Source organism: Notechis scutatus, chromosome 1 (assembly GCF_049901735.1).
Source record: "Notechis scutatus isolate UNSWTSFEM ecotype Mainland chromosome 1, rNotScu1.2, whole genome shotgun sequence".
NCBI classification, from domain to species: Eukaryota; Metazoa; Chordata; class Lepidosauria; order Squamata; family Elapidae; genus Notechis; species Notechis scutatus.
In genome coordinates this window covers 196834663-196846827 of record NC_142009.1, presented here as the reverse complement: position 1 = coordinate 196846827, position 12165 = coordinate 196834663, and the positions used below count along the sequence as shown (strand labels likewise).

At 45.1% G+C, this 12165-nt stretch overlaps 1 protein-coding gene across 1 annotated transcript in view; it reads right to left on the bottom strand.

The window, feature by feature from the left end:
• Positions 1–6508, bottom strand: part of LY75 (lymphocyte antigen 75) — a 103512-nt gene extending 97004 nt beyond the window's left edge. The window contains exon 1 of the mRNA XM_087949890.1: positions 6096–6508. Coding sequence (XP_087806016.1) covers positions 6096–6189 — 94 coding nt within the window. The 5' untranslated portion in view covers positions 6190–6508. The remainder of the gene's footprint in view (positions 1–6095) is intronic.
• Between the last annotated feature and the right edge of the window lie 5657 nt (positions 6509–12165).

The window sequence follows — 12165 nt, the reverse complement described above, 5'->3', positions numbered from 1 at the left end:
CGGAATTATTGTCTGCCATTTTAGAAGTAAGGACTGTGTATAAAATTCTAGAGGCAGTTGGCTTGCCAAGGGTTCGACCTACAACAAAGGCCGGGTGTCCTTACAGCTGGCCTGCACCCCCTTTTGGAATTTAGATGTATATATTCAATAATACTATTATTGCTATAATTATTAATATATATACGCGTATGCGTATAATTAATATATAATCCGATCAAAATTGGTAATGTAATGTTATCCTATATCAGTAAATATATATATATATATATAAAATGTATTTATTTATTCAATATTTTGTTTTACTATTATTATTATTATTGTTATTAAACAAATATCTAATTAGGGAGCTGGTTCAGCACCCCCAGGAGGGAGTGACCCCAAAGATTGATGCTAATAAGGTCCAATTGGCCAAATGAACGCCTGAGGCTTAGGAGGAAAGGCAATGGCAATAAGGCAGACCTGATCAAAGGGGAATTCTTGAATTGGCCAAGGAGCGGAATCACACAGCCTATCTTCACGAAGGCTGAGCATAAACTGGGGATTGCAAGGCAGCCACGTGATGAAGGGCGGAGCGATCCTCAGTAATTAAGCTCAGCCTTCAACGACGCAGACTGAAGCACCTCCCCACACACTGGATGATCCGAACGGCTCTCAGGAGAATCATTTAACAACCAGGTTACCAACCTATCCACTGCAGTGATTCATTTAACAACTGTAGCAAGGAAAGTCACAGAATGGGGCAAAACTCACTTAACAAATGTCTCACTTAACAACAGAAATTCTGGGCTCAATTGTGGTTGTAAATCGAGGACTGCCTGCAGCTAAATCTGTTTTTCTGGGGTGTACCTTTAACTGAGGGGAGACAGAACCAGCCCATTCATCTTGCAATTTGGCAAATGTTGCTGCCGTGCTGGAATGCTATGACCACACTCACTGGCTTTGTCCATTTGACTGTCATTAGGCATGGCTCTGTGAAGCAAAATACCAGCTTCCTAACATTGCCATTTGGTCTCCAGCAGTATCAAAGCAATCCCTTAAAACAGAATTGTTTTTCTACCAGGAAAAAAAAAGGGAGAAATTGCTGGTTTTTCTTTCAGAGCATCTTACTCCAATTTATACTTAATGGGCCTGGTTGCATTCTTTCTTCCTTCAATTTTGGAGCACCAACTTTGCCAGTCCACGGCTTCTCTTTCATTAAAAACCCAATGAAATCATCCTAAAACTCTCATCATGATGGGTCCATTGTCTATCAAAAAGTATGACACTTTCATAGTATCCAATTAAATAGCACTTCCCAGTATCTCTATAAAGGAAAAGCCACTGCAGGTACCAGTTTATGGACAGGATAGTTACATTGTATGTATGTATGTATGTATGTATGTATGTATGTATGTATGTATGTATATCTAATTTAGAGACTGCCCATCTCACTTGCAGAGCAACCCCGGGTGGAGTACAATTAACAAGTTGGAGGAAGCTTCTTAGTTCAAGTGGTCTGTAATTATCTACCAGCAGCTTATCTGTCAGAACTAGATCACAGGGTGATTGTACAAAATAATTCAGGAAAGCCAAAGAAACGATCCCCATACAAATGAGTTACAAACATTTGGGTAATCTTTCCTGCTTTCAGATTACTTCTCATGAGTCTGCTGCATCCCTTAACCACAAAGACATTCTGCATTCTGCTTCAAAATAAACTGCTGGAGCCCAGGAACACATATAGGTAGTCCTTGACTTATGAACATAACCCGGTCCAAAATTTCCATTGCTAAGCAAGGCAATAGTTAAGTGACCTTTATGACACAGTTGGTAAGCAAATCTCTGCAGTTGTTAAGTGAATCATACTGTCATTGAGCAAACCTCGTTTCCACCATTGACTTTGCTTGTTTGCTTGAGGGTTACAAATGGTGATCACGTGACCCTGGCACAGTGCAATATCATAGATACCAGTTGCCAAGCACCCCAATTTTGATCATGTGACCATGGAGGTGTTTCAACTGACCTATGTATGACTGCATTCCCACTCACGCTAGTAATACTATTGCTAAATTTGCAGATGATACAACAGTGGTGGGACTTATCTTGGGGGAGGGATGAGTCTGCCTACTGAGATGAGGTGGACTGGTTGCTTTCGTGGTGTGGAGACAATAACTTGATCCTCAACACCAATAAGATCAAGGAGCTTATAGTGGATTATAAAAGGAACAGATTAGACATCCAGCCCTTGTTTATCAATGGAGACCAAGTGGAGCAAATGGCCAATTTTATGCTTTCTGGGTGTTACCCTAAAAGAGGACCTGACCTGGGGTGCCCACATTGCAGCCCTGGTCAAAAGGGCCCAGCAGAGATTATACTACTGAGACTTCTCAGAAAACAACTGAATGAAAAACTGGTGGTGACCTTCTACCGCTGCACCATAGAGAGCATTTTAACATACTGCACCTCTGTATGGTTTGCCAATTGCACAGTGGCAGATAGGAAAGCACTCCAGAGGGTTAACGTCATTGCCCAGAAGATCACTGGTTGCCCTCTCCCCTCTTTGGAAGAGCTTTATAGCTCCCGCTGCCTTAAGAAAGTTCAAAATATTCTCAAAGATACATCTCATCCTGGGAACCCTTTTTTGAACTATTACCATCTGGCAGACTAAAAACAAGGACAAATAGGCCAAAAACAGCTTCTATCCCAAGGCAGTAGCTGTTTTGAATTCTGCTGTATAGTACAGTGTTGGTGTGGTGTCGAGGGTTTCTGGTTCATTGTGTGAAGAGTAAAGGATGTGTGTTTATTTTCATGGTCATGATGTGCACTGAAGATGGTGTTTGATTTCGTTGTAGACGTGCAATGACAATAAAAAAAGTAAAGTAAGTATGAAAATTAGTCATGACACTTTTTTTCATGTTTTGCTTCTCATCCAAGAAACTTCTTCAGTTCAGTTTAGAACTAAACTGAATAGAAATAGAACTTAATAGAAAATCTCCATAAACAATTAGCAAGAGGAATAATAAACTACAGGGAGTCCTCAAGTTATAAATGTAATGGAGTATGACAATTACATTCGTAACTCGAGGATTTGTTGGAGTGAATCACATAAAACGAGCGTGAAAACTCCCTGCTTTCACCCATGCATTCAATAATCAAATGCACGGCTCATTTAAGTGCACATGAAATACTCAGGATGGGAAAGGCCATTGGGGGGGGGCTAGTGATGGAACAGGCCACCTGCTTAAGACCACCCAAGGCCTCCCCCAATCCACTAAGACAGTGATCCCCAACCTTTTTGACGCTGCGGCCCGGTACCGGCATCAGCTGGGCGCCGCGGCCCGGTACCGGCATCAACTGGGCGCCGCCATCTTTTTTTGATGAAAAAGTGCTTCCGGTGACCTCACCGGAAGCACTTTTTCGTCAAAAGATGGCGGCGCAGCGCCCAGTGAGCTTTTTCGGTAGAAATGGCTTTCTACCCGGAAAAGCTCACCGAGCGCTGAGCGCCGCCATCTTTTTGATGAAAAAGTGCTTCCGGTGAGCTTTCTACCGGAAAAGCTCACCGGAAGCACTTTTTAAAAAAGATGGCGGCGCCCAGCAACCAGCGGCCCGGTAAGACTTGTTCCACGGACCGGCGGTTGGGGACCCCTGCACTAAGATACCTCATGTTCCCCTCAATTGCTTCCCTTTCCCATTCTGCCACACCAGGTCAGGTCACTTACCTGGCAACGATCTAGTGAGCTGTCACCTCTACAGCCTCTCTACCGCGCAAGATCACAGAACTTCCAGTATTGATGCGCAAAACGTTTGCATGCCAATGGGACGCTTTCAGGCAGCGTGAAGCGTCCCATCGGCTTGCAAACAGTTTGGGCGCCTAGACTAGAAGCTTCTGGGGGCCGTGATCTCATGCGACTTCAGGTACTCTTTCTCTGCAAAAGTGGGTGAGTGCTTGAAGTCACGCAAGATCACAGCCCCCAGAAGCTTCCAGTCTTGGCACCCAAACTGTTGGCAAGCCGAAGGGAGGCTTTGGTTCAGTGAAATTGCGCTGCCTCAAAGCGTCCCATCAGCTTGCAAAACACTTTGGTAAGCCTTTGCCAGCAAGAACAGAGCCCGTGAGAGATGTGTCGGCCCTGCTTGGGCTCCATTCTTGCCGGCAAAGGATTTTTGAAAAGGTTTGCCAAAGCCTACAGGAAGATTGCATCCCCGTAGGTTCTGGTGGTCTTTGCAAAAAGCCTTTGTCGGCAAGAAAGGGGTGGGCGTGGGGAACTGCCATAACTCAAGGATTACCTGTAGTTAGAAAGAAGTCCTTTCTACATAATATAAACCTACATATTATACACACACACACACTCACAATCTTTCACACACAAATAGCAATTATATGTGAATGAATGTTAGATAAAACTTAGTTACACTGTTTACACATAAAAAGGATGTGTGCTGTTGAACTGTCATGCTTGAAAGTATTTATATTCCAGTAAAATGGTATACAGGAAAGTTTTAGAATAATTGCATTAGCAACGAAAATAATAATCTGCCTAGAGAGAAGCCCTTTCTAAATAATGTAAGAGTGCACTATATACACAGACCCACACAATGTCTCATAACATTTATCGCATAATGTATGTGGAAGAATGTTAGGTAAACCTCAGTTACACTGTTTACACATAAAAGAGCTTGTGTACTATCCAACTGCCATGCTTGAAAGTATTTACATATAGTTCCAGTGAAAATGATATACAGGAAAGTTTTACAACATTTGCATATGAACAATTTAACCCATATGAAATTATAATGTAATTTTTCCCTTCAAATGTTTTAAGCCCAAAGACTTTGTGATATTTATACAGTAATAACGTAGGATTAATGTAGGTTCAAATTTCAACTCACAATCTTTAAAGCAATTTAGAAAAGGTTAAGAAAAACACCAGCGAATCCTCATCTTGCACAGACTTGCAAAATATCTTTAATAGTCTTAAAGATTTCAGAGAAACAGAAATCTATGAAATCAAACTGAAACTTCAATTCATCAGGCTGATTTGATCTGCCAGAACTTCAACACTTTTCATTACTGCATATGCACACACACACACACACAAGCAATCTAGAAAGTCCCACAGTCAAATGTAGCATTGAAAAGAAATATGAAAATCTACTACCAGAGCTGGAACAGGGTAAAGAGTGAACCAAAGAGAAAACCAAAACTCTCCTTGCTCCAATTCGGTCCCCCACCTAGCTCCAAAAGCCTCGCGCTCATTTCTACTTTACACCGGAGTGGCCACCGAAGAGTAAGCCAAGTTTTTAACTCCTAAAAAATAAAAAAAAATAAAACCACGCAAGGAATCTATTCCAAAGCCTATAAATAACTCTGGGAAAGAAAGCGAAAGGAGCCTGGATCAAGCGTGGCAAAGAGCCAACGTCGCTGCTCTACCTCAGACGCCTTATTCCCAGACCGCGGCTGCAAAACGGCGTTAGATAAGTTGCAGTCGTCGAAGGCGCCGCTATATATATCTATCTCTCGGTGAAAAATCGCGCTCGGATTTCTAAGGGGTGGCCCCGTCGACCTGACCGTCGGGGGTGGAGGGGAAACGATATTCCGAGGTTACTCCTACTACGGCTTTCTCTGGAAGAATCACAGTGCCGGAGGCCCAAAACAACAACCACGACAACGAAACTTGTCAAGTCACGGCTGTAAAACTCGCGGCCTTGGAGCAAACCTTTTGCTCGCGCGCAATGCTGGAAGGCAAAAGCAAACCCGGCTGCGCGGAGAGGAGCTTGCAGCGCAGTTTCCTGCGCTCGCTAGAGACCACCTGCCACAGGGGCAGCCCCATGTCACCCACCCACCCACCGGACTCTTTGCAGAAAGAAGCAAGCGAGCATCCTTCACGCGTTTCCAAAGGCATCCCCCCTCACCTTCGGCCCAGCCAGCCCCCAACGCGTTTAAACGGGGATTCCTCACTTCCCTAACCCAACACCACCTTCTCTCCTCCCTCTGGGTGCATATCCACACCAGAGGCTCCCCACCACGGCTTGCGCAGCGGCGGGTCGGCCGTTGGACTTAAAGGTTGTTCCTTCTTTCGGCCTCCAGCCAGCCCGCTTTCTCGCGCCAGGTTGATTACCTGAAGCAGCTGCTCTGTTAGCGCAGCAGTACAGGATGGCGACGGTCAGGATCACCCCGCAGGTGGAAACGGAGCCTCGGAGCAGCCCCTTCATCCCTAAGAAGAGCAAGGTGGGCGAATCGCAGAGGCGACGAAAGGCAGCAGCCACTTTGGCTTCTCCCGGGAAAAGTGTCCCCCGCGGGCGCTTCCCGAGCTCTTGAGTTACATTCCCCGCTGGGTGAACTTCTGGGTCGTTAGGGCGATGATTGGCGGAGGCGAAAGGCCAATCCCGTCTTTTTCCGCCTCTCTCGTCTCTCGAAGAGCCCCGGTCTGGTTGGAAGAATGCAAGCCGCGGGCTGGAAAATCCCGGGCAAAGTAGTGCGAAGGGCGGGAGAAATCGAAAGAGAAAGCTGCTCGGCGTGGCTGCGACCTTTAGCAGCGGGGGATTTTTCCCCAACCCCCACCCCCCAGTGTTTTGAGAAGAAATCACGCCTCATAGTCCTGATTGGGAGAAAGAAGGAACAATACAATATGTTGTTCCTTTTTAAGGTGCGGTAAGACAGCCCTAAAACAATGCAACCGGCCCTGGAAACTTTAACAACAGGAAGGAAACAAACATCGAATTAGTTCGAGCGGCGTTTCTCAACCTCAGTCACTTTTGAGGCGTGTAGATTTCCGCTTGTAGAATTCCCCGGTCAGGTGGTGTCCCACACACCATAAACGTTGCTCAAGTTAAGACCCCTGAGTTAGGGGGACTCTGCATAATCCATGGGGGATGGAGGTGGGTAGGAATCAAACCTTTAAACACCCAGTAGGGGGCTTTGCAGTGCTTTAATAATGATAATGAAAAAGAGAGAAAGAAAAGGGTATTAAGTGACTGGGATCCGTAAGCTGTGCTCCACCACTTCAGTTTTGAGCAAGGGGGTGGGTGGGACTGAGGAAAAATAATACACCAATATAATAGCCCTGCAGTCCACTTTCAACAGAGCGGGCTGAGAAACCACTTTTGTTCGATAAATTCTTATTGGGAAGCACCATTTAGAACAGGGGCCTTCAAACTTGGCACCTTTAAGACTTAAGACTTGTGGACTTAAGTCTTAAGTCCACTGCCAGCCAGCATAGCATAGAGTTGAAGTCCACAAGTTTTAAAGTTGCCAAGTTTGGAGATTCCTGATTTAGAAGCAACTCTTTTTTTTTTTGTAAATTTTATTTGAGTTTTCACAAAAAGAACAAATAAAACATCTTTTTTGAAAACAGCATGATCCCAGGTTACATTTCTTCGTGCAGACACAAATTCAAGTTCATGCTCATTTTTATATTCTATTCCATATCTTATTACTATTTTACATTTTCTACATCCCGAGATGAAATAAATAAAAATAAAATTGAGAAAATTAAAAGAGGGGAGAAGCCATGTAGAAGCAACTCTTACAAAAATGATCTTTTTCCACATTTATTATTTAAAGTTGCCTTTAAATCAGTGCAAAACCTGGGACGGTTAAAACAATGAAATCATTGAAATGTCAATTGAAAAGTGAGGTCTCAACAGAGACAACATGAAGAATCAAGCATTGACATATCTAAAAAGCTCATAAAAACAATTTTTTGAACCATTTATTTCTCAGTAAAGATAATTTGAACCTCACTGGGACACCAGGATTGAAAATAATCTGTTTAGTAGCAGCCTGCTTCTTGGAGGAAAGGCAGGAGGCATTCACAGGAAACAAGCCTTCGAAGATCATTGTCACGGATGAAGTTTAATATTACCGTGTTTCTCCAACAATACGGCCTCCACCAATAGGAAGCCCCAGCATGATTTATTGGCATAAAATCAAATTAAGCCCCTCCCCTCAAATTAAGGCCCATATTAAACATGCGAAATGGGGGAATGGCGGGGGGGCTTGCCGTTAGGAAGTACTTTGTTGCATGCCCGGATATGGTGCTGCCTGCGTTGGTGGAGCACTTCATATCGGGAGACCTTCCGCCACCGTTGCTTTCCCTTCTCCCTTGCTGCCGTGGCGTTACAGCAACCACGTTTGGCGCAACCACATGCAGCCAGTCAGGGCTCCTCCCTGCAACCGGAGCCCTGAGGAGACACTTGGCTTCAGGCGCTCTTGTGGCCGCCTTCCCTTTGCCTTCAAGGGGGAATGTACCCTTCCCCAAGGAATGGGTTGCAAAGACACTGACCCTTGGCCAAGCCTGACCTGCAAGCATGTACAGGTCAGGGAAATTGCGGGAAGGCGTGCACGGGATCTCAGGGTCAGGATTACGCGGTCCCCAAGATAAAGACCGGATTCGCACACAATCATGGAGGCCCCAGAGGCGCCCTGCTCCGTAACCTCCAGGGCCGCGCAGGAGGAGCACCTAACAGGCAACGCGAGGCGACTATTCCTGCTTTTTCCCGCCTTCCTTTTCGGGGTTTTTGAAGGCGAGAAGAAACTTCACCGCCCCCCACCCCCGCCAACTTTCCGCCCCAAGGAGGGCTAACTTCAAGAAGCGTCGCTGTCGCCAAAACGGGTTGCGTGTTTTACCTCTTCGGCGCAGCTCTGGCTTGACTTCAGCCACCGCACCACCGCGCTGGCTGTCACCTCGTCCCGCAAGAGCAGCTCCAAAGCAGCCACCATCCCCCACCACCTAGAAACTAGAGGCGCCGCTTCTGCAGCCTTTTGGGATAGGCGCGCAAAACGCGCCTCGCTGCAGCCCCCCCCGAAACCGCCCTGAGCAGCAGCGAGGCAGAAGGAGGTTTGCACCTCTTTTCCTCTAATGCGCGGTATTTGCTTTCCGAGCGAGGCCCGGAGTTTGGCCTAGAGCTGGTGGTGCGGCGGCGGCGGCATGATAAAAAGCGGGCAGCCTCTTTCCCTCTCTATCTATGTATGAAAGAGCTCGCCTCGCTCAGAGCGTTTGGCGAAGCACACGAGTTTCGCAGTCGGAGAGGGAGGCGGCGGTGAAAAGGACACGGCGGCAACGGCAGGATGCTGCAAGTCAGGACCTTGCATTGAAGCCCGGGGGCACGTAGCCACCTCCCTCCAGCCCACCTTGAGGATTTGCCTTTTGTTGTTGGTATACTTGGCTTAGGCGCTCCTGTCGCCGCCTTCCTTTGCCTTCGAAGGTAAAGTGAATTATTTTAAAACCTCTGCTCATCCCGCCAGGCCGCGGCAGAGCCGTGCGGGCTGGGCAGAACCAGGAAACACCCACGGCTCGCTTTCCCGGCTCTGCCCAGCTCGCACGGCTCCGGCGCGGCCCTGATGGGATGAGCGGAGGTTTTTAAAATAATTCACTTTACCTTCGAAGGCAAAGGAAGGCGGCGACAGGAGCGCCTGAAGAGCGTCTCCTCAGGGCTCCGGTTGCAGGGAGGAGCCCTGACTGGCCGCACGTGGCTGCGCCAAACGCCACGGCGTTACTGTAACGCCGCGGCAGCAAGGGAGAAGGAAAAGCAACGGTGATGGAAGGTCTCCCGAACATCCAAGCTGTCGCCGCCCGCCCACCCGAGGATGCAACGGGGGGAATTAAGTCTCCCGAAAAGCCGGCCTAGCCGGTTTTTCGGGGTCAAAAATAAGGCCCGGCCTTATGTGAGAAACACGGTATGTATAAGTATAGTTTGCCATATTTAGTATACTTCTATACTAAAAGTATAAAAGTAGAGAATCCTAACAGTTTAAAAGTCAATGAGATCATTTTTGAACTATGTTCAGAAACGAATTGTTCACTTGTTTTTACACAAGAAGATAAGATTTTAAAAATGGGAGAGTTACTCCCAACCCACCTCAAGGGGTAGTTATTGTGAGCAAACTAGGAGGCTGGACCATCATGTGTGCTGCCATGAGTTATACAAATTAAAGGTGAAATATACAGGTAGTCTTCTACTTCCGACAGTTCATTTAGTGACAGAAATTAAAACGGCATTTTAAAAAGTGACTTATGACCATTTTTCACACTTATGAATGTTGCAGCATCCCCATGGTCACGTGATCAAAATTCAGATGCTTAGCAACTAACTATATATTTATGACAGGTTCAGTGTCCCGGGATCATGTGATTATCTTTTACGACAGATTCACTTAACAACCATGTTATTTACAACTGCAGTGATTCATTTAACAACTATGGCAATCAAGATCATAAAATGTTTTGCTTAGCAACAGAAATTTTAGGCTCAATTTTAAGTCAAGGACTACCTGTAATGAAACCAAAACTATAATACTACAGTATTATAATACAGTGGAATCTTGGGTCATGAATGCTTCTGTTTGCGACCAAATCGGGTGATGACCAAAAAATCCACCCGATTTTTGATTCGGGTCACGATTCAAAAATCGGGTGGCAAACAAAATTGGCATGGAAAGATTCCCTTTCCATGCTGATTTCCCCTTCGGCGCCATTTTTTTTGTTTTTTGTTTGTCCACACATGTGCAGACGGTCGTGCTTCCGGTCATGATCAAATCGGGTTGCGATCATAGTCCTGGAACAGATTATGCTCGCAACCCGAAGTTCCACTGTACCCCAATCAAGAAACTTTCAAGCAAGTCAAATAAGCCAAACAACCTCTAAGACCACCCAACAACCTCTAAGACCACCCCCATCAACACTGACAATTCAAGGCAGTAGGACAGGGTTGTCAAACTGAATTTCTTTGAGGACTGAATCAGCATTGTAGTTCTCCACGGGCTGGTGATGGTGGGGGAGACAGGATGGATGCCTCCTGCAGCACCCTGCCAGCCAAAATGGGGCACAGGGACCTCGTATGGCCCCCACGCCCTGTTTTTGGCCTGGACAGCCTCCTGCAGCACTTTGCTGGCCAAAATGGCATGGGGCCGCATGAGGCCCCCGTGTCCCGATTTCAGTCTGGACGGCTTTCTGCAACACTTCGCCAGCCAAAACGGGGCACCTAATTTGGGTAATGAAATGTCTGCAAGAAAACAACCAAGCTCAGAGAGCACCAAGAACCCCTCATTTCAACCGAGCTAGCAATGTTCTTTATTGATGCTACAGTAATTGAATTAAAACTATAAAGATTTACCATTGCTATCAATAAACTTTAATTCAGTCATTCACTAGCAAATGAAAAACCAGAGTTGCTTTTGTACTGCGAGATGGGCAGCCGTATAAATAGTTTAAAATAAATTATCCCATTTGATGAACAAATTACAATATTTACCTAAATATACAATACGTTGGATTATAGTTTAACAGGAAGGCTCTAACCTAGCATGTCTAAACTTTCAAACATTTAATGCTCCTTAAGTAGTCTTGTAATATAATATTCAGAATAAAATGGTTTTCTTGTGAGATGGAAAATAAAAATCTAATCATGAACTCTATATGCACAAGAGGACAAACATTTTACTCCTTATGGAGCTCTTAATATGAGAGAAACTAAAAAACAGCTATTTGCTGTAATGCACAATTACATTAGGAATCAGAATGCTTGTTTACAGAATGCAAAAAAAAAAAAAATCCAATATGACATTTTTCAATTCAACAACCATTTTCCATTGCAATTCCTCTATAAATCAGTATGCTATTGCAATGCAGTCAAGAGAAAAAAATGAAAGTAAGGATGTCCTTGGATAATTTGTTTCAAAAACCCTTGCTGAGAAACCTGGGTGGGTTTAATGCAATAAATCTCAATTCTTTATATTTCTTTAGCCCAGGTGTTAGGCACTATCTCCTTTTCCAACTTTTCAGGGTTGTTAAGGAGATTTCTTGAGGCTTTTGTAGGAAGGACAGGATAAAAACACTTTTGTTAGTTGCATCAGTTGGCAATGTCCAATGGATCTTAGCTGACCTCAGGAAAAAAAGAAGCCAGCAAAGTTGGACCTGACATTAGTACTTGAATGGGAGGCTATTAGGAGAGCCATGGCAGTAAATTATACTAGGTAGTCAAACAAAAATTATTGGAAAAGTTTGGATGGACTGTTTCCCTATTACGGAAAAATTTCCAGTTATAAGAATATCATGGGGTGTGAAGTGCAGATCATCAAGACCTGAGCTGAACCTTAAACAAGGCTTTTATAGTAGCAGTAGCTTTGTAAAAACAGCACTTACTTATATAGCACTTCACAGTCTCCTCTAAGCAGTTTACAGAGTCAGC